Source organism: Poecile atricapillus, chromosome 14 (assembly GCF_030490865.1).
Source record: "Poecile atricapillus isolate bPoeAtr1 chromosome 14, bPoeAtr1.hap1, whole genome shotgun sequence".
NCBI lineage: Eukaryota > Metazoa > Chordata > Aves > Passeriformes > Paridae > Poecile > Poecile atricapillus.
Window position 1 is genome coordinate 12526827 of NC_081262.1, and position 19313 is coordinate 12546139.

Genomic DNA, 19313 nt, shown 5'->3' on the forward strand with positions numbered 1-19313 from the left:
TATGTACACTTGACTATTTTACAGATAGCACTGAATTGATGGTCTTGTTCTTTTGACAGCTGTCTGAGATAATCCTTGCAGAATATTAATTTACCTAAGTCCTTGTATTGTTTTCAACATCTTTATTGATCCTGTTGTTTACCCAGATTCTTATCAGCTGAAAATACCAGCCACCAGTAACACAAAGCCCCTAACCTTGAGCAAGAGGAAATACTAATAATGGCTGGAGACAGGTCCTTGGGAGAGTCTGGACCATATTTTCAACTGCTTTTGTATAAAGTCATTTGACATCCCATATATTATTCTTATTTACTTCTGATTACAATCACATACCTATTCAATCTCATGACAGGAACGGCCACTTTAAATTGCAACTTTAAGCTGCAGCAAAAGCTATTTTAACTGGGAATTTTTAATATCAATACAATAACAGTCACAGGTAAATTTATGGCAACAATTTTAGAAAGAATGAAAAGCATACTTCTTGTATGTTCAGCTGGAATTTTAAATTATTCTTTCAGACAGAAAACCGAGGTTAAGCCTGTTGCTTTGATTAATTAAAAACTACCCAAATTCAGTAAAAGATTATGCCTCACCTCTGCCAGAAGCAGAACATAAAACATCCAAGCTTCAGCAAATGTGAGAGGTTAAAAGCCTTGCTGAAGTACAGAAAACACAGCTGATAAATTATTACATTTATCATGAAAATCAACAGCAGAACAACAAAATTAGACAATGCCTAAAGAAAATGCTTGTGCTGTCAGCAGCCATGGGGCATTTGTATTACGATGGCAAAAAGGCAGCAGCTGCCACTGAAGTTTGTGGTAGTTACATGAAGTGCATGAATCATCTGAGGTAGGACTAGATATCCCCTGAAATCAGACCAAAGCAAGGCCTGAATTTTAGAAACTGAGGCACAAAGACTAAGTAATATCATTAGGGACACCCAAAAATCTCTAGTTCAATGTAGAAAAATGAAACCCCACAGATTTAATAGATGATTAAAGCTACCAATCACAAGCACTGTCTCCTAAATATTTTGTTTCCTAACTAGCAAAAGTCAAATATCAGTATGCAACACCATTTTTGCGAGCCATACTAATTGGTTAATCCTAAAACATGAGTTTAAATCCCAGCTTTTTGCTTAGCCTAGCCTCATGTTCAGCTACCACATCGTTTCCCACCGAGTTCATTTCCCATTCAGCGTCTGTTGCTCAGTTCCTGGTTTTAACAAACCCAGGAGCACGTGAGCTCACTGTGCAGAACCCCCACCTTTGGCTCAGGCCTCCCCACTTAAGGAAGCACATTTCCCACTCAGCTGTCCACGGGCTTCATCCAGGAAAATGAATTACACACGTCCCCAGACACATGTAAATAAACCAAAGAAATTTCAGATTTACAGCGCTGTCTTCAAACCCTCTCCCCCAGCTCAGGGAGGATTAAAAAGGACTTCAAAGAAGCCTGAGTTCCAATTAAAACACTGTGACCACCCCGGGGACACAAAAATATTCCTCTGATTAGTGAGATGTGCTCTTTGAACTGTTTAGCTAAAAAAAGCTTTCAGAACTTTAAACAAATGCAGTAATTCTCTCTCATACTTTTTTTTTTTTTTGGAAAGTTTCTAAAAATTTAATATTCAAAGTGAAGGACAAATAACATTTAAAATGGAAAGTTTTATGGAAGCCCATTAACACATCAGCTCTAGGCATCACTAACATGAGACACACCAAGACCTGAGTGCTGCAGTCCCAGTACAAAGCAGACAAGTTGTGAGAACAGAAGAACCCAGAGTTGTCACTGCTGCTGCAGAGGTGGTGGCACCCCTGTGTTATGATATCCCACTCTCACCAGCCCTCAGAACCACTGTCCCTGAAGGGCAGAGCACATCAATCCCACCTCGTTTTGAAATTCTGCTTTATTTCCTTAACATCCAAAGCTCTCAAGCCACACATCCAAGTTCTTTGACACATGGTGATAATACAGCAGTTACCCTCAGACTTAGCAATTTGAACAGATTTAAATAAAAAGCTCTTCCAATGCTTGCTGCAAAGAAAATCAAAAGAAAGAAACCAACACTCTTCATCCCCTTAGACTCTCACTCCCAAAACCAGAGCTGAATTACATAGTCTAAAAGTTTTAACATTAAGAACAATGAATGCTAAGAACAAATGCTGGGAAAATAACTGAAGCTTGGAGCATGCCAAAGCAGTTGGAGCTAAGTGGGCATAATAAACCTGCCAGTGAAAGCCAAACCCCAATCACCCTCATCCATAAGGAATGAATAATTCATGGCAGAAGGAGATAGAAGCAGACTTTAAGACTTGTTCACAGAAAGTGGAACCGCTCAAGTGTAATTGCATTACAGATGTAAACAGTGGCATTTCAACAATTACTCTTCTCCTTTTGCCAGCTTGCTCTCAAAAACCCTCACTCAGCTCAGGTACCTGCATCCAGCACAGGGTTCAGAGCAGCCAAAACCAGCTGTGGTTTCCCTGTGTCTGCCACAGCTTCTGGGACTGGGATTCAGGTATGGACTGCACTGGTGTCACGAGCTCTCGGGCATCATCTTGGCTTGCTGCTACCATTGAGCTTTGAACACTTCCAATGACTGAAGCTGCTGAGGAGGCACTAATAAGATTAGATCATAAACACTGGCAAAGTTTGAAATGTATCCACAGAAGAGAATAGAAATTCATACACTTTCACATCCTTCCTTTCATTCACATTTACCTTCAAGATCTCACTTCATCATGCTGTATGATACAGGACTACCCACAAACCAGTTACCTTTCCTTTTTTAGCAAATGGATGCTACAGAACCAACCAAGCAAGAATAAAAGAATTAAACAGCCTTCCCAAAGTCTTCAAAATATCTACCCTCCTGGAGATCACCTCTTGTCTTCTCTAGGATCTTCATCTTCCAGATTCTGCTCCCTGCTGGTGTGACTGCAGCTTTGTACAACAGCTCCACAATTGAAGAAAAGGTACATCAGATATTCTGAACTTCTCAGATTTCACTGGAACTTGACTGGGAAGATACTGCAAGGGAGTCTTATTTATACAGTATTATGTACCTGAGACGCTAAACCTGTCTTTGGGCAACAGTTTCAGAAAGCACAAATGAAAGCTGCAGCCATTAAACCACAAAGAAACTTTAAGTCACTGGTGCAGAGCTCCCTCAGTCAGCTGCTTTCCTCCAAAGCTTGTCTGAATTCTCAAGTTTTCCTGTTACATCACCAAGAAAATTTTTAATTTGCTTCTACCATTCTGGTTTATAACCTGAGCACATGCCAGCTAAAAATATTCTCAAATCTCAGCTCAACTCTCCTTTCTCTGCTGAGCCACAGCTTCTCACATAGAACTCCCCACTTCAGAAGCACCCCAAAGGAACAGTACCAGAAATCCACATTTCTTGCAGAACTTGATACCTCCACTATGTTTAGTACAAAACCTGTGCAAAGACAGAATTAAAACGAAAGTACAAAGGCATATGGAAAACAAGTCCCTCTGTACTTGAAAGCAACTTTGCAAATGCAAATGCTTACAGAACACTTGGCCACATGCTGAGCATTTATTCTTTGCAGAGTCATGTATCAAGAGCAGGATTTCTGAACTGCCAAAACACCTTTTTTCTACCACATTAGTACATTTTTTTAACAAGAAAAAAAAAATCTGCACACAGCACATTACAGAGAGAAGACACTGTTACAAAATTTTGTAACTAATGCTTAAACAGGCAAAGAGCTTTTTGTAAGTCTGGGTAAGAGGATGACTGACTGAAAAATAAAAAAGTCACACCTCTAAGTTGTACCTTTCATGTAAGGAGATGAACTCTTCAATCAGTGCAAATAACACACAGAAAGGTTCAACAAGTAGGAGCCTCGACATGAAACCAACACAGGCATCCTGCTGCCCTCTGCATCAAGTCAGACAAGCAGAAACATCCTTCACTGGCACACCTTTTCCCAGAAAGAACTGTCAAAATCCTGAAGGGATGGGCACAATCACTGTACTGGGAGATTCAAATACATCCTACAAAGAAACCCTTTTGCTGCAAACCCAGGGAACTACATAAAACAACACCAATTTCCATGTGCACATTCACCAGACTGTCAAACTATCCATTTTTCAGCAGGTTTAAAACAAACAGCTCCGCAGAAAGGAGAAACCAGAGATGCCTATTGATTAGGTGTCAGGGCTACCTCAGGAAACAGAGAAAGAACATCATAGTGGAAACAAAAGTTGCCCACTACATCCTCCCTTCAGAAAGCACAAAGGCTTTAAATACATGAAACCAGCTCAAAACTGTGTAGTTACCCTCTGAAAGGACGTCAATTACCTAAATTGGGCTGTGTGGCAGGGAGGAATAAAAATGAGACAGGGTCAAAACAGCTCTGGAATTAATTGGGAGGGGAGAGGGTATATTTCAAAAGAGGGGGAGTTTTCATTCTTGCCTGCCTTCCTTCTCCCTCACTCTCCAGCAATTGCCATGGCCCAAAGAGACAGCAGAGGAAGATTTCATTAATAAATTTATTTCAACTTTCTTTTCAATGGCACTAAGAATGTATGCAAATCCATTCATAATTAGGTTTAAAAATTCCATTTCATGGGATAATCAGACTTCAAAAAACTCAATTTTAGTTTTAATCAGATTTTAACAAGGATATTAAGTCCATTTCATTGAGAAGAGGGAGAAACGGTGAATTTAACACAAAATGTATTCAAGCTTAGCCCTGGGAGATAATTAAATAAAATTAATTTGGCAAGGGTTGTCTGTAAATGGAAACGCTCCAGACAGCAGAGCAGGTTCCTGAAGGAAACAAAAGCAGTTCATTACTGTACAAACAGATACAAAGCTTATTGTTCAGACAGAAGAGAATTGCAGCTCCTCCACAACAGCAGGACAACCTGAGCCCTTGAGCTGCCTCTGACAGACACAGCAGTGTGTGGAGGAGGAGAAGGTGCTTATTTCCTTCTTGTTTCAGCTAAGTCCCCACTCCCCTGGCACAGCAAGAAGGGAAAATGCAGGGGACAGCATATACAAACCTAACAATTCCAAATTACTAAGCACAGAAAATTATAAGAAACAACTTAGTGAGAGACAGCTCCTTTAAACTATAAAAACCCACGTACAAACTTGAGGCTGTCAGCAAGATTCTTGCCAGATATGGTTCCATCAAATTCCATATAATGATTTAGTCACACTATAGAACTGAATCCTAACTCAATACCAAAAGCATCCCATTCTCCCTGACAAAAGCCACAGACTGATGCATATGCTAAAACTTTGCTTTCTGATACTTGAATTCTGAAGGGCCAAATATTTATTTTGCAGCCCTTACAACCTTAGACACAAAAATGCAGTTCTTTTAATACTGTACATCAGATATCTCTTACAATTATTAACATCACATGGGTACCAGAGTATGAAAGGGTGTTCACTTCTGGTAAACACTCAACTCTGTTGTAGATTCAGGCATTCTGGTTTAGGTTTTCATAATGTATATTGGTTAAGGGTTTAGCTAAACTTTCCTCCAACATTAGACATTTTTAAGGTTCAGCTGGACCCAGTGCTGGGCCATCTTGTCCAGAACCAGGCCTTTGTCAAGAAAGGCAGAACCTCAAGGTCCCTTCCAACTGGGTATCACAAATCTGAAAATCTGCTGACCTGGACACACCACCACTGAAAAGAATAGAATACAAAAACCAGACAGACATTTCTGCAAAAGAAAAAGCTATTTTAACTATCTAACTACAGTCAAATGACATTGAGAAAGAGCATGTTTATCTTTAGCAGCTGTCACAAGCCATCCAGACAGCAGCACGTGCATTCCCAAGACCTATGTCTACTCAATTAGAAAAAAAATAATAATTCAGAGCATTTTTTCACTCTTCCTCTCTACCAGCCTTGCAAATATATCACTTATTACAAAGTGCCAATTGCATTTGCCCTTGCCAGGTACTTGCAGACAGGTGAGCCAAAAGGTGTTGTGTGACCTTGACAAGTGGGCCAGCTCTCCAGAAGGCAGGTGGTGCCTTTGCCAAAGTCACACTGGAAACCATCAGGCCCAAATGAAAGGCTTGTCACAAAATAGGCTTGATGCCATCAACCTTGGCTGCTGCATTTGCAGAAAACCACCTGAAGCCACAATGCCTTATCCCTGGGAGTACAAAGAGCACAGAGTCAAAAGTCATTTGCAAACACAGTAGCAAAACTGAGTACAAAAAACTCCTAACTAGGTTAAAGTATCATCTTCTAATGGAGCCAAGAGCAGAGCTGTGAAGTAGTCCCAAAAGCTGTCCCAGTTAACTGGATGAACAGCTGACTTCTCTAGCTGAGGATGCAGATAATGAACATATTCTCAGTCAAAGTCAGATACCCCATTTTTGCTCTCTTTAGAGAAGTTAGCAGGATTTCAAGCCATCACTGAAGAGCTTGATGTGTATCACAGCAAGAGGATGACTGTTTCATTAAAACGAAAAATAAATCAACTTGGTCAGCGGGGAATAACTCAAATAAATCCAGAATTTCGTATTTCTTCCCACCCAAAAGATTTATCTTCCCTTTTACTACACTGCTCATATCAGAGTATCTCTGGAAGACAGTTTAAACAAGTAATAAGAATTCAAAAGCAATCACAACAAGAACAACTTGTGCCAGAAAATGGTTCTTGCAATAGCTGCCCATTACTCCCTGCAGAGACACAGAAATTGTTAACTCTGCTGACAAGAGAGTTGACAATAATGCAGAGAAAGGGAGTGAGTAAGGATTGAGTCCAAGAGGTACTAAAAAAGCAGAGAAGAGATGCTCAAAATCTCAATCAATACATTTCTAGAAAAGCCAAAACTCTGCCTGTGTTGGAAGGTTAGGCTCTGTGACAGATCTGTTCCTGCCTATAGCAAGAGGCAACAAAAACTGAGAGCAGCTTCACTGCTGCAGAGGTTTCTACCACACTGTTCAAAATGGACCATGCACAAACACCATTCTGCAGGACATGACTTCATTAGAAAAAAAACATTTTGTTGCAAGATGATGACCAAAATATTTGCAGAACATCTATTTGAAAAAATTACGCTTTGCCAATGTACTCCTAGAATTTCACATCAGTGGAAGAGATGCACCTCCACCTCTTACCTGCCTTAGCTAAGTGGGACAGTTGGCATTTTTTATCTCCTTTCTGCTGAGCAGGCCTGGCTCCATTTCCTACAAGCTGCTCCAACCCCACTGAGAGCTGCATTTGAAAGCAGGAGCCCTGAGCTCTTATTTCAGGTATGCAGGTTGGCACTTTTTGAAAACAACCCCCAGACACTGATTCTGAGTGCTCACTAAACACAGGGACCTCCAACACCTCCCATCTTTGCTTCCAAAATGGGAATCTTTCCAATTATCCCAGCCCCAGTGCTCTTGCCAGCCCAATGCAGTGTTTGCTCTCATTCAGGCAGCTCACTTCAGGCTGTGGGTTTTGTAGGTTAAGACAAAAACACTTTTCATTTTGTCTCAACCAGAAAAAGGCATCATTTATAAAAACAGCAACAATTTAGGAAGCTCATTTCTAATACCTTACAACTTTGTTGAATATTGTTTCAAATAAGAAAGATTATAGCTGAAAGCAAAACATTTTTCCATTTACTATATGCACATAACACGTAATAGCTCCAAAGTACAAGAGTCTTTTCTTTTTAAAAGGGATGGAGGGCACCAACTAAAAATCATTATCCTTATTTAAAATTCATACTGATGAGAGCTAACAAACTTTGTAAAAAAAAAAAATCTGCTTCAGGTCTTGCATGTTACTCTGGATTTTTATATCTAGCCCAAGATAGCACTGACACTGACCAGAAATGGATGAGTAAATAATCCAATCCACCATGCTCATTTCCATGCTATGAGATATTTTAAAATAACAAACAACACTTACATAATCACAGCTAGTTCAAGAGAACCTTGAGGCACTTATCACATTAATCTTTTAACTCACTAACATTTCAAGTTCACTGTGCCCTTTAAAAAATGTTTGAAAATATTGTGCTGTGCTTTTGCTACTCCAAGCCACATTAATTTTTCTCTCTCCAAGCAATGCATGGACAAAGGTATATTTGCAAGAATATTCCCTTTAATAAAGTAGCTTGTGAGGAAAGAGAATATAACCCAGGTAAAGATAGGCTTTCATCAAAAATATTCACTGGGAAAGCAGTCCCAAGGGAGGACAGACTGGAGCTTCAGGACAAAGCTTACATAATATCTTCACAGGACATGTAAGCAAGCTTGTCAGAGCAGGAGCATTTTAACAATGCTAAAAAAGTGAAGTAGTATAATGTTCCTCCTTCCCCATGCTGATGTTGCTATGCTGGCTGTTAGATACAATTAAAACTGAAAATTAGACCTTTCCTGGCCAATCCAACATAGAACTCCTCACTGCACTGATGACAAACCAAAGACAGATGATTAAAGCCTTCCCAGCTACCCTGAGAAGCAGGAATCCGTGCTCTAGGCACTGATGAGGTTAAGCACTCACCAGGAGTGAGTCACTCTCAAAACACCATCAAGATAACCTGCACCAAACACACTCAGAAAAGCTTCTCCAGCTATACAAATCATATTTTGGTCTTATCAGCACTGACAGATAAGCTCTTCTTAATAGTTCAGTGCATTTTTCAGCCAACTGCTTATTTCTCAACATGAACAAAGGTCAGCTGCTCTCACACTTCATGTTCCTGTCCACAGGTTTTGTTCTGCATGGGCAGAAAAATGGACATGATCTGCTTTTACTGACTAACCCCCACCTGCAGTTTTCAGAAGCCTGGTATTAAATAAAGCCTACAATTCCAAACCAAAATGTACTTCCCCTCTTCCTGTTCTTGAGTACATCCCCTTGTTTACAGATTGGCACATACACATTCCAATGAAAATGTGACTGAAAAGAACCTTCTAGTTTAGGTTCTGTCTAGTCCTTTGCTATTATGAACTCATCTCTCCCATTGCCCTGTGGAGCAGTAATTTGGATACCTTTGCTACTTTCAGAAAGACTAAAGTTCTGAAGGCAGCTTCCAGTGGAGTCAATCTCCTGATAACTGCATTCATGGCAGGGTTACAGAAATTGCATTTAAATACCAGTGCAAGTCTTAAGGACAGCTGGTTCCTCTTCTCACCAGTATGGATCCCACTTCCTTCTCCTCCCTTCTATCCATCAATTTCCTGGCAGCAATTACATCTCCCACCAGACTCTGCCAGAGGCTGTTCCATTCAACACTCAGTGGGCCCTCAGGCCACTTTCTGCATCCCTCACTATCTTCCTCCACACTGGGTGACCAGAACTCTGAGAAGCATCTCCCAGGGCACTTGAACACTTTCACCTCCATGGCAATTTTTCTCCTGGTGCATCCCCTGTATGAGAATGAACAGCCTTTGTAACAAGCACACAGCCCTTCTTGCTCTTTCCACTGCATGTGCTCCATTTTCCAAAAGAAGTTTGCATTCAGCTCCCAATTCCATGGAGCATTGTGCTTTGTTTCATTGAATCTTGTCCCATTTCTGCACTCTAATCCTTAGGGTCATTCAGTTCCGCATATCCAGCTTTTGTGTATTTATGAATCCTCTGAACTTGGCATCATTAGCCAAGTGTTATCAGCACACACCAAATTTTTGCACCAAAACCATTAATAGAAATACTAAATAAAGCAGATCCTAAGGCTAATCTTTGAGGAATTCTACTTATCCTTGCATTTTCCTTTCAACAATACTGAATCTATCCCTGCTTAAATAATTCCTATGCACCCTACAATTCTTCTATTAATTTCCATCTTCTCCCCCATGGTTTATACTTTCCCAAGCAGCTCCTGTTTCAGTGAAGTTCAAAGAAATAAGATTTATTGTGATTTATTTGATAAGATAATCAATGCTCTAGACAAAGAAAGCTGTTACATCAGTCTGGTACAATCCATCTTGGTATTCCTTGATCCAATGAAGAAGGAAGATTCCTTGCCCTGTAGCTAAAGGCCATGCCCAGGAGTACAGGGGAGCAGCATACAGGAGTTTGAATCTTTACTGAAGCATTTTGTTTTGCTTTTGTTCAAAAAAGGCCTCTGCATTTAGAGAAGTGTTTTGAAAAAGACATTGCTATGCTAAAACAAAGCCATCTCCAACATGCATGTACAGGGTGTGCATTTTTGTTTAAAAGTCTCCCTGCAAAACCAAAACTTTGGGGGTAGGTGAGGGATAATGCACTGCACATCTAAGGGAGAGGGGAGGCAGAGCACGTCGACATCCCCAGCTTAAAATTTAGAGCTGAAATACTGAAAGATGCTAAAATGGAAAGGTAAAATTAAAACTGAGCTGGAGATTATAGTGGTTATTGGGTTTTTGGAAACGATCAAATGATAGGCTGAATAAAAATCAAGCACAAGCATTTGAGCTGTCTGACAGGAGCAAACCATCCCCTTGCTGATTAGTCTCTGCTATTTAAATGATAATTTCACTTTAAGGCAAACAGGGCTGCCTAATGCAATGAAAGTAGCTCTTTGTAAGTGTCTGTATTTTTGAAAGCTTCTCCTTCACAGCAGAGTGAGCAGTGAAGTTCAAGCCATTTACACATAACATGGGTCACTACATGCTGCAAGGAGCCAAGCAACTTCTACCCAACTGTTTTCCAACAGTGACAAACAACACTGGCAAAAATACAGCAGCAGCCCAAAATGCAGTGTCTGACTGGTGAGCCCCCATGGCAAATGAAACACCAGCTATGGAGCAGACAACACCAGCACACATTTCTGAATTACTCTCCACATAATTCTTGTATTCCAGCTACTGAAGTTCCTCAAATCATCCTTCACCAAAGATGGACAGTGTGCTAAACTATTGCTTAACAGCTTTTTCTGTCTCCAGAATGCCAGATCTGTGATCCTGGGAAGACAATCTCTTGAACTGCTCCCAGAGCTTTGAAATGCAAAGCAAGGACAGATATATTTTTGATCTGAGCTTGCTTACTTCTCACTCTGATTATCTGATTATACATTACAGCCTTGCTCTGTCTCAATGTCAGGTGCTCATCCGTTTAATTTTACACTCTTCCTGTCTCTCCTTTAGCCTCCAGACTTACTACTCTGATATATTCAAATGGAAATAAAAGCATTAATAGCAAAGGACAAAGAACACTAATATTTTTGAACATCAGAGATAATACTGCGCTCTTTGGAGAAAATTAGTATCAGATAGGAAAGTCTGGCAGGAAGTTTTGCCAAGCATTTCAGTGAAGAACTGTAAAACACAGACCTACAACACTTAAATATATCTATGAAATGTGGTTGCTTTATTAAAACTAAGTGAATAAACCCCAAGAGAATAGGAGAAAACTAAACTCTGGTTAAAGCACAGATTTGACACCACACTTCCAAGCATCACATTTAAATGCATTACTCCCAAAACCTAAACATGGACTGAAGTTTCCTAAAACTGCATCTGACTGCTCTGAAGCCTGGAGCTTCAAAATTTGAGATTACAAAGGAGCGTTTTCTCCCCATGAGGCACAGTAAGTATTCTGTCATGAAAAGCTAAAACCTAAGGCAGCATAGAAAGTGAAGAATAATGTACATTTTAAAATAAGAGAACAGAATAATGAAGAACAAAAGAGCTTAGAGCAATACTCCAGCATATGCTGCAGGTCACATTCAACAAATGACAGGTTCCTCCAAGACTTCTCTATGTAAAAACTGATGGCTTCAGCACACACACAATTGGCTTAAGACATCCATAAATAGTTTTCTCTTTAGACTTGTACCTCACTCTAAAGCCAAAGACGCCCTTTGGAACTGTTCAGGCACTTGCCCCTCAAGAGCTGTTAAACACAGCTGAGGCAGCGCTTTCATCTTTCACAGATGCTAAGTCCTACAAACACTGAGCACGTAACCTTTATTTCTATATAAACACAGTGATTACCCTCATCATCCCTTCCAGCCCTGGCTGCTCACTGCAACGTCCCCTGCCCTGCTTTGGAACAACACAACTATTCATGCACCAACACAGGAGACCTGATGAGGGAACAGATCAGGAATGGGATTGCTGTTTCCCATTCCAGATTGCTTTTTGCTCTGCAGGGACACCTCTTTCAGATACAGAGTTCACAGAACCAGAAGGTAGCAGGTAGGAACAGAATATTTTAAGACAGAGACTAGAGTCGGAAGTCCCAGGTGAGACAGGAATGGCACAGCTGCTCTAAACTGGGACTAACTCATCCTGGCAGAACAATGCAAGGGAAATTCAGTCAATATTAATCCCTGTGCAGAAGCCAGGAGAAAGCCCTATTCGAGGGATTTGGGGGAATATTAGAAACCTGCATACATTGGCCCTCTTCAAAGAACGAATTCTTTAGCATTTCCCAAACCTTCACCTTCAATAGAAGGCAAAAAATTAACAGTAAAATGCAGTACTGTGCTTGTACAGGACAACAGCAGATAATCCATCCATGAGGTAAACTGAGACCTCATAACTATAAAAGTTTCTCTAAAAAGCGCAGTGCTTTTTGGTGCTTGTTTGTGTGGTTTTTAATTACTTGCTCCCCCTACACAATATTTATCTCCCTACTGGGTGCCCTGGGAATTCCCACTGTGAGGAGACAGTTTGTTTTACACTGGGAATCTTGTAAACAGCAGTCATGCAAATTTCAGTCTGTTCACAGATCATAAATTACAACTATTTATGAAAAACTGAAGACGTAGAACATGAAGCTTCAATATCCTCACATTATGCTAATCCTAATTTTCTCCTCCAGTTAGGGAAACAGCTCTTAAATTGGGAGTCACCAATGGCCAACCCAGACAAACCAAATTTCTCACCTTCCAACAGAGAAATTAGCAATGTAGTTCAGGGCAGTGGTACAGTTACAGAGGGCAACCAGCCAACACCAAATGCTTTTAATTAAACTGATTTCTTTCTTGGTGACAAAAGACCATAGGGCTATAATAGGCTATCCCATACAAATATTTGTTCCACTATGGAATGATCATACCAGAATTATGGCAATACTGGAACCAGCAACAATAACCCCCAGTCTTGTCTTGATTGGCTGCTGTTAATTAAGTATCCAGAGTAACATGAGTAATTCAAATTATTTCAACATGCACTACTTTGTATATCTGTCAACAGATTTTTTTTTTTAAACCAGTAACCACTTACTCATAATGGACATTCAGAGAAAGACAAATTACTACCTTGTGAGAAAGGAAAAGATTATGAGCTTCATTCACTACTGCAAAGATATTCAATGCCTTGGATGGAAGAGAGCGCACAGTAGCTAAGCATAGTTAATCAAGATTCAAAAAGGAAAGTAGAGAACTCCAATATTCTCCTTTTTCTTCTATTCACTGAAAAAAAAGAGCACTAATCCACCACTAAATGCAGAATCAAGAAATCCGATTCCCCTTTCCCTCCCTCTCTCCTCCCTTCCCCCAGCTCCAAAAGCAGAATGTGCATAGAAGGACTTCCCGTACTGAGTGTAGCACCTGGGTAATTATGAATTACAACTGTGCAAACCACTGTACTAAATAGAGATGCTTGCCACTTAATTAAACCCTTTCTTAGAGAGGAAATGCATACACATTCACACTATCTCCTCTTCTTAATTGGTCTCAGACACTGCAGGAAGTTAGTCCCCAAGATTTGTCAGCCAGCCAGCTCACAGATGTTTCAGAAAGAAAACCAGGTCAGCATTCCCAGGTTCACTTCTTTGGCTCGAGGCGACAGGTCAGCAGATCAGTGTCTGCTGTCTGCAGCTGGCAGCTCCACCAAGGGAAAATGGGCCCTCAGCATTGGCCCAAATTCCTGCCAAACAGGCACTTCCCTTGGCAGGCCTGGCCTGGCCTGTGAGCTGTTTGTGGCACACCTGGCAATCTTCACCCACTTGTGTAACTCTTCAGCCAAACTCCAACCTTCCAAAACTTGCAATCTTCTGCCACTTATGGAATAACACAAAGACAAATTTAGCATTAAACCTTGTCAGCTGCTATCAGTGGCTATCAGTACCTTCAGTATCTGATTTACTGCCTCAGCTTTAACAAATACCTGATGCACATCTTTGTGCATCACTCTGTACTCCAGGGTATATCTATTTATGGACAGCAAATCGCTCGCCTAATTCATTAGAGGACAAAAACAATATCAACCAAACACAGACAAACAGCAGCAAAAGAGGCTTATTTAGATTAATAGCTCACAGAACAAGCATCCTCATTTTTTATTTGGGCATCCTCTACATGCTGCAGAAGGGAAAGGCAGAACAATAACAGCGCTGCTCTGAGAATGCAATTCTAAGACTTGGGGTGGGGAGAAAAGAACCAGGCTGTGAAGAACTCCTATTAAACAAGACAAAATTAAGAATACATGGTGTAAACATGAGGTTTACAAAGCCAGTTAGAAAAACACTGTTTCATATTCCACTAGAGAAATCTGCACAAACCATTTTCACACCAATTTACGGCCTGGAGTAGTGGGCAAGGAGACGGTGACTGCATGCAGGCAGCACTGAAGAGAGTTTAAAAGTTCTGCCGGCAGCAATGACGAGTTTTCCTGAGAGCAGCTGCCCCTTCCCAAGGCTGATGGATTCACACCGGGCTGAATCCCAGGCTGGAATGATCCCGTTCCTTCCCCTGCAGGAGAGCGGGCGCCATCTCGTGGGAGCTCTGTGCTTTGTCACCCAAATAAAGTCACCACTGTCACACAAAATCTCCCTCCCCCAAGTATTTTTCTATTAAAATAGATTATAGGTTTAATAGCAGTACAGGAACTGCCTGCAAAATATCTCTAAGCAAAAAGTCCAATGTTGAAAAAGCAACCGAGTGTGTCACGACTAACATGGTTTGTCAGTGAAGATGGTCAAGAACTCAATTACTCAAATACTGGATTTTGAAGGAATAGAAACTACATCAGCACATCCTGGAGAGACAGAGTTCAAGAAGTTTGCTTTCTCAACACAACCTTTTCCTAATAACAGTCCTAAAAACAGCTGTGTCCTTCTGTAGGACAGCTATAGAATTTATATATGTGCATATATATATACATATACATATATTTTGTGCTCCAAAATAAGACTTTTTACTCACAGAGCAAGAATTTAACATTTTGTGGATTTTCCCCTTTACAACTGAAACCAGTTCTACAGCAGAAATATCAAGTCAGAGCAACACATGACAAATTTATGAAAATCCCTGGCAGCATAACAGTAACAGACACAATAGGATCCAAAGGACACATAATGGAACACAAGAAAGATGACACCAATTTATAACGTGTACACATGAACTATATATAACACATATGATGTGTACTATTTTATTATCTAGCTACTGTACAGCACAGGGATATTCTGCTATAAAGCCACAGCTGTCTTTATTTCCACTGTTTATGAAGAGAGAAAAGCCCAGGAGCTTACAAGTGGAATCCAGAACGAGCAAACATAAGATTAGCCAGAGTCAACTGTTAATGAACTTGTTTCCCCCCACAAGGTGAAGCATTATAAACACTCTCCCATTGTCACCAAAAAGCGACCAGTACTAAAAACAGTTGGATTACCACCGCACTCCTGAAAGCTGCACCTCCTTCCCAAGTATTATTACATAAAATTACACTGCAAGGGCTGATCATAAGCCAATCTGACAAAAAGCCTGCTGGGAGCAGGCAATCAGTGAACAGAAACCACTGAGAGCAGACACTGAACAAGCCCTGTGGAAGTGCTGGAGGAAATGAAAAATCATCCTCTCCTAAAATGCCACACTCTGCATGCACTTCCCTTACATCCTCTGTACCAACGAAGAACCTGATAAGAAAAGATGAGAAATCCTAATTTATTCCCTTTTCCCTTTCTTATCTAGTTATTAGCAAACAGAACATTGCTCTGGCTCTTTGGGACAATCAGCCAAATTGTTCCTGTTTCTTTTCTACTATGAGATGTGCAATTAACTCCTCTCAAACTTTCACCAACAGCATTCTCCAGGATCCAACCAGGACAATGATCTCTCACCATCCTCATCACTCTCACCAAAAATTAATGTAATTCATGCTGTAAGAAGTCTGAGCAAGAAAAAAAAAAAAAGAACAGTAAGGGAGGGAGAGGGAAATCATCCAGTCCCACTTGCTCCAATTGCGTGAAAAGATGATCTTTCTCAAGAGCAATTCCCCTTTCTCTAGAAGGTGCCATTAATAGCACTAAACAATATGGCCCAATCACAAAACTAGCACTTCACAGTGAATATTCTGATTTTAAATGAAAGAGTTATTAGACTTCAACAGGCAGAATCACTTGGTTCCATTTCTCTCCCACTGTGAAATTACCTCGTTAAACCTTTAACAGCTTGAGGTAAGTAAAAAGCTTTTACTCAAAGGTTTTGTGCAAAGGATTCCTACAATTTCTGTCTATACCTTACCATAAGAGACTTAGCATAATTCCATCTTCATCTAAATGTATGGATCCTCATCAGATGCAGGAGAGAAACTCAAGCATGCTACCTACCAGCAGGCCTCTGGAAAAGGTTTGTTATCCTCATTAAACAGAAAACACTTAGAAAATTAAGGGAGCTTTCCCAAGTTGAAACACAAGTATCTTTTACATGAAGCAGTGATGTGTCCAAACCACATGTGCATTTCCAAACAATCCCAGCAGTGTGCAGACACAGCTCTGTGGCTGGGAATGTGGAATGAATGGAATGGAGAAACAACTGGCAAGATGAGGTTCTGCTCTTCATGTTTCAGCTTTGACCCAGTGTGAAAGGTGATGAATGCTCACAGCAATTTTTTACAAAGAAGCATTTCCTTCTCTCATGCAATAACACTGTAAATATTTAGAGAAAATAAAACAGCATTGAAACACGGCACACAGAAGATTCATATAGACACAGAATACCTTCTGCAGCAAAAGAAAATTATCAGAAATTCCACTATTTCCAGCTCATTTTATACTACATACACAGGGACCTTAAAAAATCTGGTTCATTGCTCCAGATGTCAGGAGGAGCTGTTAAGTACCAGCACACAGACCAGCTGGTGTTACAAAACTCAACTGGGGAGTGGGTTTGACAAATGACTAAAATAACATTTCTTCAGCTGCTTATGGGAAAGAAAGTCACAACATGATCTAGCAGCTAATTTTGATATCCAGATTTCAAAGGAAATATGTTTACAACAGTTTGCCACAAGTAGCATATATTCTATTCTCTGCGCATCTAAAATTCTCAGAAATTCACTTATTAAGCAAGTGGAATCTCTAACTAAACAAAATGCATCTATACAAAAAAAGTTTCAAGAACTCAAAACTGATCTGCAGCCTCAAAGACATCCCTCAGAGTGACTTGGTGAAAAATATTTCTTAGTTCCCAAACTTAATTTAAAAAGTGTGCATCTTATTTTCTTCTCATATATAATAAAATGTACTAGAAGAGCTTCCACATTAAGAAGGGAGAGAAAGAAAGCATGACCAACACACTTAAGAGATCAATCAGAAGAAGAAAGGGCTTAAAAGTCCTACTTCCCTCCAGAGCTGTGAGCACTTACCTGATATTTAAGCCAGTGCTCTGGTCAAGTTTCTCCCAGCTTTGTAATTTTCCCAGAAGTTTCTAAAGTAAAGATTAAAAGTACAGTTAGACATAGACACATGTTCTAACAGCTCACTTTCCAGTTTTCTCATATTCCTCCACGCAAAATCACTGTCACTCCTCCTCCTCCTGTGGATTTCCTCATCTATCCGGCACTTTTGGTTTGTCATTCTGCAGCCCTGGGTATCAATGTTCTTACCACACACCTGCTCAACACCACCATGTCTGGACAGAGCCTGATGCCAGAAAAAGCCTTTCCAGCAAAAGAAAGGTGAAAAAGAAACATCAAGGTTAAAATAAACAATATGATGAGATTATTCTTTACACAAAATCTCCAGCTGAACAGCAGATATCCCCTCACCTTTTACACCCTCCTTGCCATAACTCCCCTCATGCTGACTTTCCAGTTTGGGAATGCCTGGTTCGAGTCCATTAATTAAAGGAGGTATCATGTCTCAAGTAACACAGTACAGGAAGAGCCTAAAAGTCAGGACAGGCAATAAAGGAAACTCCTGTTCTGCTCATCCACCAGATGTTCCCAGCTCCTCACCTCATTTTCCAATTCCATGGTCACTAGCTGTGATTGGACTTTCTCATAGCGTTCCAGTTTTCTTTGGAGACCTTCCACTTCCTCTTTAAGCAAACCATTGTTTTCTTTCATTTCCCTGTGGTGAAGAGACAGACAATCACTATAGATTCATGCAACTCAATTCCCCTTCAGGAACTTTCAGATATACAGGAATCCCAAGGAAATCATGACATTCAACTGCCTCATTTCTATAACCTTCACTGCAAAGCCACTGCTACAAAAAAAAATTCAATTTTATTGATTTTTTTTTTTTTCAACACTAAATACCATCCTAATTATGCCAAAACAAGCTGAAGCTTTGTGTCTGTATTTGTCAAAACAAGGGTAACAAAAGACTCCAAACTCTGCTTTTCAGTCTGGCTGGAACACAGCAAGCAGTACAGACCTGGGCTTTGGAACACTACTTGGTTTTACCTCAACAGAGGTGCACAAGGGTGAAATAAAACTGTACAAAAACAAATGACCTTTAATCTGTTGGTATGTTTCAGTGTAGAAAAACAAGCATGAGGAACAAATCCAAGATAAACAATTTAAAATTATAATGAAATAATTACAAGACCAAAACCTAGGAAAATGACTTAATTTTAAAAAAAGAAAAAGCTGGCAAGATGACTTGCGTAATTTTTAAAAAAGAAACAACAACAACAAAAAAAAAAAACCTTCAACACTTTAACATTTAATTACACATCACATTTAATTTAGTTTTCCAAACTGATTGCCACTTTGACAATCCAGAAAGCCTACCCCCTATATCAGAGTGCTGTAGAAATTTAAACAAGACACTTTCTAAACATTATGCCAGAACAACAGGCCTTTAAAACAGTGGTAACAATAGCTAAGCAAAACCAGTTATTAAAGAAACATTCAGCTACCTCTTTTCTCTACAGGAAATTCTTTCCTCAAGTTGCATGGAGTTCATCACTACCTTTAAACACTGAATTTTGTTCTAACAAACCAAAATCACCACCCAGAACAATCAATGTACATTGTGTGTGGCTCCTGTGTTCAAGAAGGTTCCTCAGATCTTGTCAGATCCTCTCATCTAGTTATCACCACAGCACTGCTCAATTTGTAAGCAGTATTTATATGAAATATTTCCTTCTGAGCTTTTCCATGTGGAAGCCCTGAAGAGGGATGTGAATGTGCAGAC

At 40.1% G+C, this 19313-nt stretch overlaps 1 protein-coding gene across 1 annotated transcript in view; it reads right to left on the reverse strand.

Annotated features, from left to right (window-relative positions):
- Positions 1 to 19313, reverse strand: part of MAD1L1 (mitotic arrest deficient 1 like 1) — a 346214-nt gene that overhangs the window by 318905 nt on the left and 7996 nt on the right. Inside the window, exons 8-9 of the mRNA XM_058849980.1 lie at positions 18125 to 18239; positions 17534 to 17595 (exon numbers count right to left, since the gene is read on the reverse strand). Coding sequence (XP_058705963.1) covers positions 17534 to 17595; positions 18125 to 18239 — 177 coding nt within the window. The remainder of the gene's footprint in view (positions 1 to 17533; positions 17596 to 18124; positions 18240 to 19313) is intronic.